Raw genomic sequence first — 17,918 nt, forward strand, 5'->3', positions numbered from 1 at the left:
AACTCGAGAGATTGAATGCAAGTGACAACAGTCATCCGAGGATCGACACTGCGGGCAGAGCACAGTCAACGTGGCAATGGCGGGAATGCAAGCGCCTATGGAGCGCGCATTCTGCTAAACTCAAGAGATTGAATACAAGTGACAACAGCCAGCCGAGGAAGCGACACTGCTGGCAGAGCACATTCAACGTGGCCATGGCGGGAATGCGTTCGCCGAGGCCAATGCCCGCTTTCAGCAGGAATTTCTCGAGTGGCTCTTTGGCATCGGCTGCGACGTCTGTGACCGCCTGTGGCAGCACGTGTCAGCTTCACTGGTTAAGCATCTGTACGGAGTGCTTGGGCAATGATTTTGTTTAAACACGAAAGTGTTTTATGCCGGGGTCCACCGAGATTTCAGTGACGCATTTCCGTCGGGGAAATGACTTCGAAAAAATGCACACGATCCAGATCACAGAAAAAAAAGTTTCGGGAGCCGAATCCATGACCTCTCGGTCCGCGACAGCAGCAGCCGGGCACGCTATCCACTTCGCCACGGTCACATACTCCAGAGGCTGTACAAATGCGCCTTTTATATCTCACATTTTCCTCTCAGTGCTCTTGGTTGGCGGTTAAGTAATTATTCATGACCGTGGCCACCGCGATTACCTCTTGCAAGGCGTCGTTGCTACGCGTCCATCCAATTCGGTCCGTTTCCAGAGGAAAATGCAATTTCTTCAACGCTTTAACACACCGCGAGGTGGCGACCTTAGCCCAAGCATCGGCCTTGCTCATAGCATCCATCCACACCAAAAGTAGCTCTTCGACGCGCACCTGCCCCTCCTGGCTTTAACACTGCGTTCCACGCTTACGCTCGCCCCGAGAAAAATTGCGGCCGGGCTACAGGGGAGTCAGGACGCGCGTTGTGTTTCGTCTAGTCCTGACGTGGTGTTCAACTCTTTAACATGCTGTGGGATGCCGACATTAGCCCAAGTTCTGCGCCCAGCCAGCGGCACTCTTCTGGCTCTTAACCGCTTTCTCTGAGTAGGCTCTCATTGTTACCTTGTTAACACAAAATGTTTGTTTAATCATTGATTATAGACATTAGTAGACAGGATGGAGATGTACTACTAAGCGTCAACGTAGTTACAGCCCCATCAAAACACCAAGAGACATTGTGCCAGCTTTCTTATATCTTTGTGCAGTAAACATTTCACTATTTCTGCAAGGACATGTTTTACTTTGGTGTTATACCGATTCCTATGACTGAGGAATCAACCATGTTTTCTTTTTATGTAGTACATTTACCACTCTGAATTGCAGTAACAAGAACAGAGCAATTTTCCTAATGAATTAAGCTGATACATGTTTCAGTGATTTTTTGAGCTCTTTGAAAGGTTCAAGTCTGTTATAACAATTTTACAGTGGCATCAGTTGCACTAGCACTGGTGGCTCCCATCCTGTGACACATTTTCTAAGTGGGAAAATCAGTTTATTTAAATTTGAACAATTTTATAGGAACCAATGTAACACATTATGTGGGAGCTGTAGATTGCTTGGGAAATAAAAAAAATATACAGTCGATGCTTTGCTTAGCTGTCAAACACATGCTCAGTTGTCGGTGCAATGGCCTATGCGGTGGTATTGATGCAGTCAAAATTTGGACAGCAAGAAATCCACAGCATGCAGCAAGGTTTTGGTATCACGAGATGTAAGCAATGTTTTGACTGTATTCATCGTGCCATGTTCTGGGTGAGTGAAGTTTGAAAGGGTAGGCCAGTTTCGATTGTCTGTTCTTAATGTGCGTTCTTTTGAGGCGAATACAAGGAATGCGTCGTAATTCAAAACTCGATTGGCAAAATTTTGGTGCAAGGCCCCTTTCAGAGTAGACAGAAGACGAGGGTACGGAGTATGCTGTAGGTTTTTTTATAAAGCAGATAATAGGCTTGCAACTGCATGTAGAATAAAGCGGTGTCTTATTTTGTCTGTTATGCTCATCAAGATCTATGTGCACAGTTTCGTAACCACACCAATGCTAAAGCTTAGTGTAGTGCAATTATGAACAGATAGTTAATTGCACCGCACGTGGTATCTGCATAATGCAGGCATTATTACCATAATGGCATAACCTGACATTAGGTTTCGAGTTTTTAGAAACTTACCGGCTTTGTCAATTTCTTGAGCAGTGAGTTCATTCTTAAGCAGGATATATACACCTTCGGAAAGTTTGGAAAGGTGCCTCCAGTATTCTTCAATGAGAATGCCACTAAGGCAATGCAGGGAATAGAAAAGGTCCCAGTGTCTCCATTCCGATGCCTTCCAGTAGCTCCTTTCCTGAATGGACCGTGGCAGCCTTGTGATGCAATGGGGTGGCTTGATGGACAAAAGCCGTGCATCTATTTGGGAAAGTGCTGATGGTGAACCTACAAAAAACAATGCGACATAATTTCAGCGTTTTTGCCAGATTTATATCTCTGTGAAGGAGTAAATTTTCGACACAAAAAAAAGCTTTAAAAGGCATCAAAGAAGCCCTGCAATACTTTTTCAAGTAATCATTGAATGGCTTCTTCAAGAAGTTTATTGCCTCACGAATCGACTTCTGCAAAATATTATTCGAATCCGTAAAGCACAAGCGGACCTACAGGGATTTGTTGCATGCTCCAAGTACTCTCTCTCTCCTTTGACAGAGGAATCAGCCACGTTTTCTTTAGGTACCCAATGTCCTGCCTTCCTTTGACACTGCAAACACAAAATATAAAACACTTCCATGTTGTCAACAATATGCTGTTCATGCCCATTACACGGTCACCATTATGTCAGCAACCGAGAACTTCCCTAAGCTGTTGTACTTAGCTAGAAAACCTGAGACAACATGAACAGAAAACGACAGACGTGCCTGTTTGTGCCTCATAATATGTGTGCCCGATCTTTGTGAGTCTCGTGTTCAGTTTCCTTTGGCTAAAATTTGAGTGAAGACCTAGAAAAGAGATATTTTGCCCACATTTTGCTGAAAGACGTTGCACCAGGACTTGAATGAAAGTGGAGTTTAAGGGCTTGCCTTTTTTTAGAAAAAGAAAAAAAGCGAGCGTTCAAATTACTGTGGATTTTCATGAGCTGCATGACATGCTTCGTGAGGCCGGCAGGCAAATGAAGAGTGTTCCACATTCGCTGTCACGGCTACGAGCGGCGCTGACTAACACTCCCAGGTTTAAGCACAGATATACCCCATACAGTGTATGGGAAGATAACAATCACCATAGCTCAATTGGTAGAGCATCAGACGCATTATTTGAAGGTTGCAGGTTCAATCCTTGCCAGTGGCTGAACCTTTTTGTAATGGGTTGGAAGCATTGAATGACCCACTAGTTATGCAATTCACATTGTGTGACGCATGGTAACACAATTCATATTGCGTGATGCCTGGTTTTATTACTCTTATACCACGCTATATTACACACCTTAACATCATTCCTTACCCTATAAGAAGCCTGTATAAGGCCTTTTTTTGCAGAAGTTTCAAGCACTGGCATGGCTCTATGGTAGAATACTGGGCTGCCATTGAGACGTCAAGGTTCGAACCCTGTTCCGTCCTAGATATTTTTTATTTCGTTTTTTTTTCTATTTCGTGCAATAGCGGTTATGGCCACTGCCAGCGGCAGCGGCTGACAACTACAGCGCCACAAAACGACAATTGCTGTGATTTCATAATTTGCTAGACAAAAGTGGGGGATGGGTTTATCATGGTAGTGGGTTCATTGTGCGTGTAAATGCGGTAATTATGCTATCACACTAGCTAGCCTCAACTGTCCCTACTTTAGCTATACAGTAATTTTGACAAACCACTAAAACATGTGTAAGAACACTACTCCTTTGCTTATCTTCCAACAGAAGGGAATTTCTTAGAAAGAAATTGTCGTGTTCCAGGGCTTCCGGGTATGAAGACGCCGACAGTATTTTAACATGCTTTATTCGCATGCCAGCAACATAGCGATAACCAAGAGTGCCGAAGGAAAAGTGCCCCCTCCCCACCGCGCGCCAAGCGCTTTTATTCACATCGTGGGCGAGGGTGTTGCGATATGGGCCGCGTGACAGAGTATCGCACAAGCACACGTGTACAGATATGCGACATCCCCCCACACTTATTTGGATCCCCAAGCATTGTCCAAAATGTTCACGGCACAAAGCGATCAGGTGGGCGACGCTGTCTCTGCGGGTAGCGACGTTCGCTAGGAGCGTTTGAAGTGTCCGCCGCTTCACTTTGTGCGGTGGGCGAGCTGTCGACGTCATGTGATGAGTCGCAGGCCGGGACCTGTGCGGGAACTTCTTGCTGCCTTTCACTGAAGGGTAGTTCGAACTCCGTGGCGATGCCGGTGTTATCGTTGCGGATGTGATTTTGGTGACGCACCCACTGGAACACACCACGCGGAGTCACCACACTTAACCGATATGACACTGGTCCCGTACGGGCAAGAACTGTTGCACACAGCCACTTTGGTCCCGATCGGAAATTGCGCACACGAACGGCATCACCAACAGCGATGACGTTGTCACGACACGGGTGACGCCTTGTCTTGTCGAACTGGCGCTGGCGCACTCTGTTCTCGACCGCTGGTCGTATGAGGTCTAGTCTGGTCCGCAGGCGTCTCCCCAGGAGCAGAGTGGAAGGGGCCTCCCCTGTCGTAGCATGAGGCGTATTACGATACGTCAGAAGGAAGTCGGCTAACTCCTCACTTGCGCTCCTCGGACTGGTCTTGCGGAGCGCTGACTTCAAAGTCTGAACAAAACGTTCAGCCAGTCCGTTGCTACTTGGGTGATACGGTGCGGTTCTTACGTGCCGAATGCCCCTGTGCTTGAGGTAGGCTTGGAACTATGCAGAAATGAACTGGCTTCCGCTGTCGGACACGAGTGTTTCTGGAAATCCAAATCTGCAGAAAAGTTCATGAATGCAAGCAATGGTTGCCTCTGATGTAGTGGTTGTCATGGGACATACTTCTGGCCACTTGGAATGGGCGTCGACTACTACTAAGTAGGATATGCCTTTTACTGGACCTGCAAAGTCCATGTGTAGGCGTTGCCAAGGACGCGTCGGCCAGGACCATGGATGGAGCGGCGCTTTCACTGGCAAACTGCGTGTCTCTGCGCATGCGTGACAAGAGCCGACACATCTCTCTATGTCCTGATCGATATTTGGCCACCACACTTAGCTTCTTGCAAGCTCTTTGGTGCGCACCACTCCCGGATGCCCCTCATGTAATTCATCTAGGACAAATTTACGGAATTTTTCTGGTACCACCACACGCATTCCCAGCATGACACAACCTTGATATAAAGAAAGCTCTAGTTTCCTGCAGAAAAAAGGTTTCAGGTTTGCAGATACGTTAGCAGGCCAGCCTGACAAGATGTACTGCACTACTTGACACTGGATCCCGTGCAGTTTCCTCTGCGATCTGTTTACTGCAGACGGGCATGCTGTCTAAACGCAAAACCAGAAAATTTTCTGTTGCCCCGTCTGTTCCCGGTTGCTGGATTGGAAGGCGCAATAAGCAATCAGCGTCCACGTTCTGCGCTGAAGGGCGATACTGCAAAGAAAAAGTATATGCAGAAAGCGTGACTGCCCAGCGTTGCAGTCTGGCAGCTGCGATGGCAGGAATGCCTGTTTTGGGGCCAAAGATCGTCTCAAGTGGCTTGTGATCCGTGAGCAACACAAACTTCCGTCCGTAAACGTAGTAATGGAACTTCTTGACTCCAAAAACAAGCGCTAATGCTTCTTTCTCCAATTGACTGTAACCTTGTTCAGCTTTTGTTAACGTTCGTGAAGCATAGGCTATTGGATGAACTTGGCCTTGAAAAACGTGTGACAAAACTGCGCCTATTCCGTAGGAAGAAGCATCGCATGACAACTGCAATGGCAAACTGGGATCATAGTGAATCAGAATAGGCTTTGACGACAGCAGTTTTTTTACTTGCGCAAACGCACTTTGACAAGCGGCGTTCCATTGCCAAGGTTCGTCCTTAAACAAGAGCTTGTTCAAAGGAAAGAGTATGGATGAGAGATTCGGAACAAACTTTCCATAGTAATTTATGAGTCCTAACACTGACTGCAGCTGCTGTTTGTCTGTTGGAGCTGGTGCATTTGCAATTGCGACCAACTTTTCATCCGTCGGGCGAACACCGTCTTTTGTGATGACGTGACCCAAGTACTGCAGTTCATTGCGAAAAAAATCGCATTTCGAAGGTTTGACCCGAAATCCGGGTTCTGATAGCCGCTTCAGCACAGCTTCCAGGTTGAGCAAGTGTTCTGCTTCTGTGTGGCCCGTGATCAGTATGTCAACGAGATAACAAGTTACGCCGTTTAGTCCCTTCAGCGCATTATCCATAATACGCTGAAATATTGAGGGAGCCGATGAAATGCCAAACGGTAGGCGGTTGACCAGAAACAGACCCTTGTGCGTATTCAGCGTAAGGTATTCTTTGGATTCGTCGTCCATTTCGACCTGCTGATACGCTCTACTTAGGTCAATCTTTGAAAAATGTTGTCCGCTTGCCAGCGTGGCAAATAGCTCGTCCGCTTTCGGTAGCGGATACCTTGCGATGTCCAGTATCGGGTTTAGCGTGACTTTGTAATCACCGCACAGTCTGACTGAACCATCGCGTTTAACAACTGGCACGACCGGCGTTGCGTACGGGCTTGTGGTCACGGGTGTAATAATCCCTAGCTCTTGCAGCTTCGACAATTCCTGCTCGACAGCAGTTTTTAGAGCGAAAGGCACGCTTCTTGCTTTGAAAAATCTTGGCTTCGCGTCACCCCTTAAGAAAAGAGTAGCCTTTTCTCCCTTTACTGTGCCGAGTTCGTCCTTGAACAGGTCCTGATAGCGGTTTAGCAAGGACTCTAGTTTAGGCGATCTCTCAGAGCCATTTGTGTTTCCCACCTGCATGTGGTGAAGACCTTGTATTTGCGTCCAGTCCAGCTTGAGGTGTTGTAGCCAACTGCGCCCCAGCAACGGCTGGCCGTCCTGGCGGAGCACGTACAAAGGCAACTGTTGGCGCTGCGCGTTGTACTGGACTGCAACAAATGCTACTCCGCAGGGCTTCACGGGTTCATTTGTATAGGTTCTCAAGGTGAGACTTGTCCTGCGCAAATGAGCTCTGGGAAAAAGAGAACGGAACTGTGAGACAGACATAACGGATACAGCAGCCCCTGTATCGAGTTCCATATGCACTGGTACGCCGTCAATAGCGACCTCGACCATGATTGGTTTTTGTCTTGCGTCTGCAGCAGGTTTTACACTCTTCAAATTGGTGCGTGGCAGTGACAAGGTACTAACATGCCGTTTATTTTTACTTTTCGATTCTTTTAGCTCTTTGCTCCGGCAAGCACTCTTGATGTGGCCCTTTTTGTTGCAATGAAAACATTTGGCATTCGCATACGGACAAGAGCTGGCGGTGTGTTTCACCGATCCGCAGCGATAACAAGAGGTAGAAGCTTCCCCAGTGCTTTTAACTTTGTGCACTTGAAATTCCTGCTGTGCTGTTGAGCGCGTAGTAGATGCGCTTTGAATCGCAGCTTCAATGGCTATCGCACGATCAACTGCTGTCTGAAACTTCAACTGATAGTCTTCTGCAAATAAACTTCGTTGTATGTGAGCCCGAAGCAAACCACAAACAAATCTGTCTCTTAACGCTTGATCAAGAAAAGTACCGAACTCAAGTTTGCGCGAGTCTACGCAGCTCTGCGGCAAACTGAGTAATAGTCTCTTGCGGCAGTTGTGAGCGGCGATGAAATGTGGCTCTTTCGCCGATAATGAACAGTTTAGGAACAAAGTGGTTTCGCAGTAAGCTTAGAAGTTCTTCAAAAGACTTCTTAGCGGGAGTCTCAGGAGACGTTAACGACTTCAACAATGCGTATGTCTTCGGTCCTACTAGGCTTATCAAGGTATCAGCCTTCTGGTCCTCCGAGACTTTGTTAGCACGCAAATATGCTTGGAGGCGTTCTTCATAACTAGCCCAATCTGCTGAAGATTCATCGAAGGGTTCTACTTGCCCCAAGTGCGCCGACATCGTTTCGCTGACTTGACTTCTTTTGGCAGTCCACCAGGGTCCCAAGAACTTCGTCGCCAAGAACTATGTCGTGTTCCAGGGCTTCCGGGTATGAAGACGCCGACAGTATTTTAACATGCTTTATTCGCATGCCAGCAACATAGCGATAACCAAGAGTGCCGAAGGAAAAGTGCCCCCGCCCCACCGCGCGCCAAGCGCTTTTATTCACATCGTGGGCGAGGGTGTTGCGATATGGGCCGCGTGACAGAGTATCGCACAAGCACACGTGTACAGATATGCGACAGAAATTGTGTAAATTTGAGACATGTACAGCCAGTCTGTCATCATTTATTCTTGAAAGTAATAGGATGACATTGCTGCAGCAATGTGTCTTAGCTGCGCTGCGTTGATGTCATTCAGATAATCAGTCAAATAGGGAATCCTGCAGAGGGTAAACAGCACCGTATGAGACACTAGTGTTTTGCATATGCGTGTATGTAAATCTGAGCTACTGCTGTCACTGCATATGGTTGTTTTTTTTATAGCAGGCCAGAGATCACTTCCTACCACAAACATTTCCTGCTATTGCAACAATCTTTCACTTCCAGTAGTCATTATGCCTTGCTGCATATGCAAGAATAAACTTCGATGCATAATGTCTTTCACAAGAGTAAATGAACAGAATGCATAACTATCATGCTAGAAAGTTACTTGCGCATAGAGTGCTTTCATTGTAACATAAAGTTGTTTAAAGCTTATTTACTGGTTGTGCAAGCTAAAATCTATCTGTTATTTGCTGATTAAATGCAGCTAAGACGCCAACTTAAAGGCTGTTTCTTTGACGGAAACACAGGTTTGAATGGAAAAAGGTTTGGCTAGTTGGCTGCGATGACTACTGTGTCACGAAGATTATGCATGAAGACAAAACACAATTAAAGGACAATGGACATGCATTCTCCATTCCGTTCTACAGTGATCATGTCTGCAGGCGTAGGTTTTCAAACAATGTACACAGTGTGAAGGAAAAGTCAATGATATAACCTAACGCATACTATAAAAAGGCACTTAAAATGATTGTTCGGTGACCTATCTTCCAACATAAAGAATTTGCACAATAGAGGAAAATGGCAAACAGTATAGAATATAAGACGCTGGTCTCTGTAACCTGTGAAATAATAGCTCATTTTGAAACAGCTTCAGTGTATGTCATACCACTCACTTCATGCCTCACAAATACTGCACTCCTATCGACAGCCTTTTACAAAGGCAATGATGACTGTGACGACTCTTCAAATACCAAAATAATGCTTGTTGCCAGGACTAGAGGGCTATTCTGCAGCAATACCCCCAATGAAAGCCAAATGAGAATTATCTGACTGGACTACAGCTATAGAGCTATTTGACCTAGTTGGAATCGATTCATGCTCTAAGAAGCTATAAAAACACGGGCACTGTGTGTGTTATCTGCTGCGTCCCCGTGTTTCTTTCACGCTCACAGCATGTCTGGACTATTTGTGAACAAAGCGCAGAAGCACTTATCTCATGTTGAAAACTGCCGCGGCAAAAGGTCATGAATTTTCAATAGGTGATCTTGTTAGCTGTATGAATCGATCTTAGAAGAAAAAATCGCTAATATCATAATTTCACAACATATGTAGGAAAAACAGTATAAAATTATTAGGAATAGCAAGTATTACATTACCAGAATAGAAGCGCTGATGAGAGTTTGAAGTTGGCAGAATCGTTTCTATTACCTGCTTCGCAACGTCTAGCAGAACACAGTGCATATACTCGACGCTGTAGCCGTTCACAAGGTCCAGACCTGTAAGAAGGTATGCATCACGTGTCAGAACATTCATCATTAACTTCTTACCATCAACTTGAGTGTGAGGTATAACATGGAAGTTTGTAGTGAAGCACTCTTCAAGGTTAGACTGTTGCACTGTCTTGCAGTGCCCGTGCACTGTAAGACAGTTGCAACTACGCCGTAGCGCCTAAGCTGCCGCATGAATCCATGTTCGCAATACCCATTCTCCATTTTTGTTTTTCAAGCACCCAAGCTATATGTACGCATAAGAGAAAAACACAACTTAGCAGTTATCTTAATTTTATTTGCCAATTGCTTCGGCCCGTGGGCTAGTGTTCCAGTCAAAAACCGTTGACAAAAGAAATTGAAATAACTGCTTCCGAAGTATGTTCGGCCCATTAAAAAAGCCTTTTCAGTGTGTGTGTGTGTGCGCGCGTGTGTGTGTATGTGTGTGTGTGTGTGCACGCGTGCATGTGTGTACAGGGTGCCCAGTTTACAAATATGCTGATGCACTCTGGGACAACGCGACTAAATGTATTTTGCCGAATATTGCATGGAGAAAGTCGTACTATTTTTGTTTTCCACTTAGTTACCTAATATGGCATGTTTAGTTACCCATTTTAGCAGCAATGAAGCCAGCCAAAAAATACCAATGTCAAACTTTTAGATCACTTTGCAAAACATCCGATTAGACAGTTACCGATTTTATATCTGCCAAGTCAGGCACGTAGCCAGGATTTTTTTCAGGGGGGGGGGGGCAGGCCTGATTGTTCGAAAGAAAGTCTTTCCATGACACAAAAGGGAAAAGAGTTGCCCGGGAATATAGAAGGCTGGACGAATTTCGGGTGGGGGGGCTGCCCCCCGCCCCTATGCTTACGTGCCTGTGCCAAGTATAGTGTTTTTCTGCTTGCTACAGATGCCTGAAAAATACAAAAAAGATACCAGGCAACATGCCCGCTTGCGCGCTGTGATTGCAGCACTCCCTAACATTCCACGTACAAACAACATGCTTCTCTCCCGGCGCTTCATGACAGCAATAATAACACAGTGATCTCTTGAGCGGCCGCAAGCAACAAGTGTGTCTTCACACAGCCACCACCATTGTTGCAGCCCCGTTGCCTTAAGCAGCAGCAGACAAAGCCAACTGCTATGAAACACTGAACGTCAGGGAGCAGTGCAATCACAGTGAGCATAGGCATGCAAGCGGGTATGTCGTGTCGTATTTTTTGGTATTTTGCATGCATCTGTGACGAGCAGAAAAACAATAACACTTAATAGATTGAAAGTTAGAAACTGTCTAAATGGACGTTTTGCAAAAAGATCAACAACTTTCTCACTGGAATGTTCTGCCCAGCTCTGTTGCTTCAGAAGTTAGCTAATTAAACTTGCATAAATAAGCAATTAAGCAGAAAACAAGTAGCCTGACTTACTACATGCAATAGCCTGCAAATTGCATTTGGTTGTGTTGTCACTGAGTGTGAGTCGTATCTCTCACTCCTCAAAACTAGGGATTAGATGCTTGCCTGGATAATAGGTTACTGAATTTCTGCACGCATCTGGCCTTGATATTTGTTTCTAATCCTACAACAAAAACTGGTTGGACCGATATCATTCGAATATGGACTTGACCAGTTTTTGGTGAATTTGCATGCTGTATGTCTGCAAAAGATAAAAAAGCTGCGTATGGAAATAACGCAGCGTCTTGCCATCTGAAAACATACCATTTGCAATACATGCACCAGTGTTTTGTCTGCATCATGTCAATGCGGTTTAGTGATTGCAAATAGAGTACCCACAGAGAAAGGATTTTTACTGTAGCCAGGCTATTGTAGAAAAGGCAATTTCCTCACATTTTGCTAATCATTTTTTTACACAATAGATACTAATTTACGCACATTTTAAATACGCTTAACTAAATTGAGAAATGAATTGGCGAGCAAACACTTCTTACTAACCTTTCAAGTTCATCAAGGCCGACGGTCCCTTCAAGCCATTGATGGCGTCCTTAAACTGGCTCGCCAGACGCATCTCACTCTTGACCTGATCTGAAGTTCTCATTATAATCGGAGACACCACCGTGTAGCGCAGCCTTCCTTAATGCACACAGAGGAATGCAACAAGTATGTCAACAACTCTGTGAAGGCAAATAGGCTGTTCTTCATTAAGAAAGCCATGTTGTGCAGCATGACTGTCAAACAAAACTAACACAACGAGCAAAGAAAGCATGAATGCATGTAAGGTGACGCATAGACTGAAAAACTATCTCGTTCTCTTGAGGAATACAGCACCTCCTAAAAGAAAAGGTATAATGGTTGTGTGTAAAAAAGCATGTGCAGGCAGATTCATCTGTAAACAAGCTTTCAAAAGTTGCCTCAAGTACACAGCGGTCCACGGTTAAAGGGAACATCGGAACATATGGCGGCAGCTCGGCGCCACTACCAGCCAGCGGCTGCAACAAGTTTCGCGCAGGCGCAGTGCGCACTGTGACTCGTACTCTTTTGTCGTCCGCTGACATCTGTTCCTGCACTTCGAATCGTCGTCAAGCGAACCATTACCGCAACGAAGGATCACCAGGCACGGGGCTCAGTGCGTGTGCGCGAAACTCGTTGCAGCTGCTGGCCGGCGGTGGCGCCGAGCTGTCACCACACGCTCCGATGTTCCCTTTAACAGTGGACCGCTGTGTACATTTAGTAAGAAGCCACACTAAGTGTGTATTGCTTAGTGAGTATTGCTTATGTGTGATGCATGTGGTCATGAAACAAAGTCACCATAAGACAGATGACAGCATTTCACTACAGGTAGCACACCACAACAGATGTAGATACCACAAATAAGTTTTAATTTCTGTGGCAGCAACACGCAATAAAATTATTGTACAGAAACTAGAGAAAAGCTAGGCGAGTAGTGTGCTAACAAGAGCTGCAGTTCCCCAAAAGCATACAATTTTTGCAGAAATAAAAAAAAACCATTACAGCTGGTCCCTTGTTCGGAAAAGTATTTTCAGCTTCTACCAAAGCTTTTATCCACCTTCATGAAGGTTCATGGGGAGCGATCTTCGAGAGAGGGAAAAAAATGTGTTGCGTGAAACATACATGTAAATTAGCAGGCGGCTAAAAGTGCATTATCAACATTTCACTATCCAACACCACTTCCTTTTGGCCTATATATCAACGCGGAATTACAAGAACATAATGTTTTGTGTAATAAACTGCCGATCATCCAGAAACCTCGCTTCACAAAGTGCAAGATGTGGTTATTGTTGTTTTTGACTGAACTAGACTGTTCGCAAGAGACACAGAAATAATGAAGCATGTCATACAATAAGCAGCACTTACCCACAAGAAAATCTCACAGCTAAAAAACTACCAGAAGCTAATCCAAAAGAAAGGCAAGAAAGAGAAGATGGAAGCTTAAAATGAGAAATTTGTAAACACGGGGAGAGTGCTGGAGACAGAAAATACAGAGTCATACCTCATTCATGTGTTTAATACACTCCAGCCAGCAGACAAACGTTTCAAACGGGGCTCTTGAGTCCATGCGATATGGCACATTCCCAACAGAAAACAATAATGGTTAAGTCCTTTTTTAGGAATTTCTAACTTTCAAATGTTAAGTGGTCCTTTCTTCCGACAACCATATTTCAGCTACACGCGTACACCATCTCTTCCCCCTCAACCAACTCCATTTTTCTTTCTTTTTCACGGAATACCTTCTTTCTTCTGACTCGTCCAATTTGCCATGGCGACCTCTCATTATCCCCCACTTTCGCAGTTGCCCTCATCTCCGCTGTTCAGATTGGAGGAGAGGGTACGACGCATACACACACCAGCGCAAAGGAAATCAGTTGCAGCCTTGAAAAATACAAGTCCACTAGCCGAAACGTCGGCTCCAGCACCCACCCCGTTTGCGAATTTCTCATTGCCAGAAACTAAAACATTCACTTAGTTATCAGTGTATACGCACTGACACTTTTATTTGTTGTTATCCTATACACACGATTTACTACTGATGGGAACATACAGCTCTCAGTTTAGACATTGTCTGGGATGTCTGGGATGTTAATGTTCAATATGAAAGTGATTCGCTGTTATTGTTTTCTACGGCACACAAGCAGCACTACTCAACTTCCTCAATCCATAATAAAGGCTCGTACACAGCTGCGACTAGCACTGGCCATACGACCAACTTAGACACAAAGTGAATTCTTTGGCTCAGTCCCTCGTTGCTTGATTTTCCAGTTGCACGACTGCAGTCGCAAACCTCAGAACCAATCAGATGCGCAGGAACAGGACGTCAGCATATATTATGGGGCAAGAGCAATGGAAGCAGACATGAATGCTGTTTGTCAACAGGTATAAGTGGCACGCAGGTGTGAACATCAGTCGCGCAGAGTCGCTTTTTGATTGTCAGTCCCAAATGCTCGCCTGATCAGTGCAAGTTGCAGGTATGAATGAGCCTTAAAGAGAGAAACTGAGAATCTGTCACATCTACAGTGCCTAAATATGCTTGTGGTGTGCCATATTTCGAGATTGTTTATGCCGAATATTACGATAGTGAAAAAATTTTGTGCATATTGCCACGAACTATGCCTCATTATTTGTTCTCGTAGCTGTTTTGCGGCCAGCGTCTGGCCGCGCCCGATCATCTTATCTACGTTCGAAGCAAAGCGCATGTTTCCTTCTTTCTCTTTTTTATGTCGCGCTAGCTGTCTCATTTTGATAGGGGAGAGCGTTTTGACCTGTCGCCACCAGTCTAAAGTTATCGGGGTAATCCGATGGTGCGGAAAGAATAACGCCGCGGTATCCTTTTTCCACCGACGGTCGCCTACGCACGTCGTTTTGTCGGCTCTGCTTCGCCGCCCATGTTCTTGCTTTGAATCTGTTGCGGAGCACAAGTTCGCTCTAATAAACGTTCTTTTCTGAAAGAACATGGCATTGTACTTGGCTACGTGACAACATATATAATGCTTTACTTATCCAACATAAAAAGACATACACATGTTAAACTCTTTTAGGGTGAGAGAAATAGAAAATATACTGGGGCCGTATTCTCAAAAGGCGACAATCGCAAAAGTATCGCCTTTGGTCCGCGCTGATTGGGTATTGAGCAAACCGGAAAAGTTAGGGCGCCATCTGGCACTTCCGCCGACGTCAATGTTGCGTCATGGTGCTCGACGGTGCTCTCCACATATTTGCAATAAACGAAGACACCGTTAACCGTCGGTTGGTGGTGAAGTCTAGCATTCCAGTGTCGTAGGCGGTAGTTTCTAGTGTTTTTTGTCGATGTGCGTACCGTAGGTCAAGTTTTCAGTGAACATTTTTGCATTGTGCCTTCGGTGACAGCTGTTTTGTGCCCGTGTTTTCGTCGTGCAGTCATTTGAACGTGCAGCAGCATGAACCCCGCGTTGATCGCGTGGTTTGCCGCGCACCAGCGTGCCCGTCCCAACCCTGACCAGTGGCGTAACCTCTTCGACATGCCGGAAGAACGTTTTAGGCGGCATTTCCGAATGTCGAAGAACACCGTGCGGCTTTTGTGCAGCCAGATGGCCCGCCTGCTAGAGCACCGCACTGCTGGAGGCCTGAGTATTGAGGATCAAGTTCTCTGCGCACTCAGGTTCTTCGCCACTGGGAGCTTTCAGTCGTCAGTCGGCAGCGAGGTGACCATAAGGATGTCTCAGTCTTCAGTCAGCAGGTGCATTGCACGGGTTGCGCAGGCCATTGTTGACGTAGGGAAGCTACGAGTTTGGGTGGCGTTCCCACGCACCGCCTTTGAACGAGCAGCCGTCAAGCAAGGCTTCTTGCAGCACGGCAGGCTCGGCGGTGTGATCGGTTGCGTGGATGGCACGTTTATCGCCATCGCTGCCCCGCGCCTCCCTCCTGCGCAGAAGGCATCGTTTTGGTGCAGAAAGGGATATTACGCCCTCAACACCATGGTGGTAAGTTTGAAACGTCGATGTAGTAATTATGAAGCATTGTATCAATGCAAATGTGTACCGCTAATGGGTTGTTATGTCATCCATTTTGCAGGTTTGCGACTCGGACATGAAAATCCTGTCCATTGACCCGCGTTTCGCGGGCTCATGCCACGACGGGCACGTGTGGCGGAATTCTGGGCTCCGCAAACGCTTCATGTCTGGTCGCATTGTTGTGCGGGACGGAGAGTTCCTGCTCGGTGAGTAGCTGCAATTCTCCATAGAAAAGATTTCTGTTAATTTCACATCTGAACATTTCTAACAAAGAAAAAGAAACTTGTACCATTTATGGTGAGGATAGCAGGATAAAAGCTACAATATCTGCAGCTTCACTAACCGTGCCACCCCGTCACAATGCTGATAACGTGCGTTACGGAAACAATTTTAGTTGTACGCAGAATTTCTACACATCGTGAAAAGTCTGGAAACAAAAAACACTCAAGGTGCCGTATTTACATTAAAAAAAACTAAAAATTCAAAGACATCATATTTAAAATTGAATTTGTAGAGATAATACAACACGCTGTTTGTGTGTATTCTTCGTCATTTCGTTATGCACGAGAAACAGTTGGAATATGTGTTCTTTCTGCCGGCCACAGTGCTTACCCCCTTGAGCCGTGGCTTCTAACGCCGGTTCCTGGGCACCCGGATGAGGACACACCCGAGGGTGTGTACAACAAGGAGCACGCGGCCCTACGGTCAACAGTGGAGCGCTGCATCGGCCTCCTGAAAAGCCGGTTCCGCTGCCTGCAGCGCTATTGGGCCCTTCATTACGGCCCCAGGAAAGCAGGGACGATTGTGGCAGCATGTGCTTCACTGCACAATCTCTGCTTGGAAGACCCGGAGGACAGTGACGGGGACGAGGAGGACGATGAACCAGCAGCACACACCTCAAGGACAGTAGCTCCTCCTCGGAGGCGGGCACTGTACTTGCGCGGAAGGGCAACACGTGCAAGGCAAATCGCGCAGCTGAACATCTCGCGCAGTGTGCATCTGCAGCGCATACAGAGAGCTCTTTTGCGTGCACGGCGACACTAGACTGTAGGGTTCTAGCAGTGTTTCTGGCTGCATGCACATGTGGGTCTACGAACAATGTACCTTCGGTACCCTCCTGCGCCACAAGTATATACATTCTGGTGTTGCACAGTGTTGCGGACACATGTACCCCATCGCTGTTCCAGGTGACATGTATTGCGGTGTGCCACACAAGTGTGGGCGTTGTGGTGTTTCACACAGTCTTTACGGACACATGTATGCCATCGTTGCTCCAGGTGCGCTGTACTGCCGTGCGCCCTCTTGTGCGCCGCGTGTGCGTGCGTTGTGGTGTTGCACACAGTGGTTACGGACGTATGTACGCCGTTGCTCCTCCAGGTGCCCTGTACTGCCATGTGCCCCCTCGTGCCCCACGTGTGTGCGCGTTGTACTGCTGCTGCCTGTCTTTACGGACGTATGTAAGCCGTTGCTGCTCCTCCAGGTGCCTTGTACTGCCGTATGCCCTCTCGTGCCCCACGTATTTGTGCCTTGCACTGCTGCTGCCTGTCTTTACGGACGTATGTACGCCGTTGCACCTCCAGGTGCCCTGTACTGCCGCGTGCCCCCTCGTGCCCCACGTGTGTGCGCGTTGTACTGCTGCTGCCTGTCTTTACGGACGTATGTACGCCGTTGCTGCTCCTCCAGGTGCCTTGTACTGCCGTATGCCCCCTCGTGCCCCACGTGTGTGTGCCTTGTACTGCTGCTGCCTGTCTTTACGGACGTATGTACGCCGTTGCTCCTCCAGGTGCCCTGTACTGCCGCGTGCCCCCTCGTGCCCCACGTGTGTGCGCGTTGTACTGCTGCTGCCTGTCTTTACGGACGTATGTACGCCGTTGCTGCTCCTCCAGGTGCCTTGTACTGCCGTGTGCCCCCTCGTGCCCCACGTGTGTGTGCCTTGTACTGCTGCTGCCTGTCTTTACGGACGTATGTACGCCGTTGCTCCTCCAGGTGCCCTGTACTGCCGCGTGCCCCCTCGTGCCCCACGTGTGTGCGCGTTGTACTGCTGCTGCCTGTCTTTACGGACGTATGTACGCCGTTGCTGCTCCTCCAGGTGCCTTGTACTGCCGTGTGCCCCCTCGTGCCCCACGTGTGTGTG

At 46.9% G+C, this 17,918-nt stretch overlaps 1 protein-coding gene across 1 annotated transcript in view; it reads right to left on the bottom strand.

Annotated features, from left to right (window-relative positions):
* The window catches only part of LOC119395047 (uncharacterized), a 49,641-nt gene extending 37,764 nt beyond the window's left edge, over positions 1-11,877 (bottom strand). Inside the window, exons 1-3 of the mRNA XM_049416071.1 lie at positions 11,775-11,877; positions 9,715-9,834; positions 2,138-2,398 (exon numbers count right to left, since the gene is read on the bottom strand). Of these exons, the coding sequence (XP_049272028.1) occupies positions 2,138-2,398; positions 9,715-9,834; positions 11,775-11,877 (484 nt within the window). The remainder of the gene's footprint in view (positions 1-2,137; positions 2,399-9,714; positions 9,835-11,774) is intronic.
* Between the last annotated feature and the right edge of the window lie 6,041 nt (positions 11,878-17,918).

This window comes from Rhipicephalus sanguineus, chromosome 5 (genome assembly GCF_013339695.2).
Source record: "Rhipicephalus sanguineus isolate Rsan-2018 chromosome 5, BIME_Rsan_1.4, whole genome shotgun sequence".
Taxonomy (NCBI): Eukaryota; Metazoa; Arthropoda; class Arachnida; order Ixodida; family Ixodidae; genus Rhipicephalus; species Rhipicephalus sanguineus.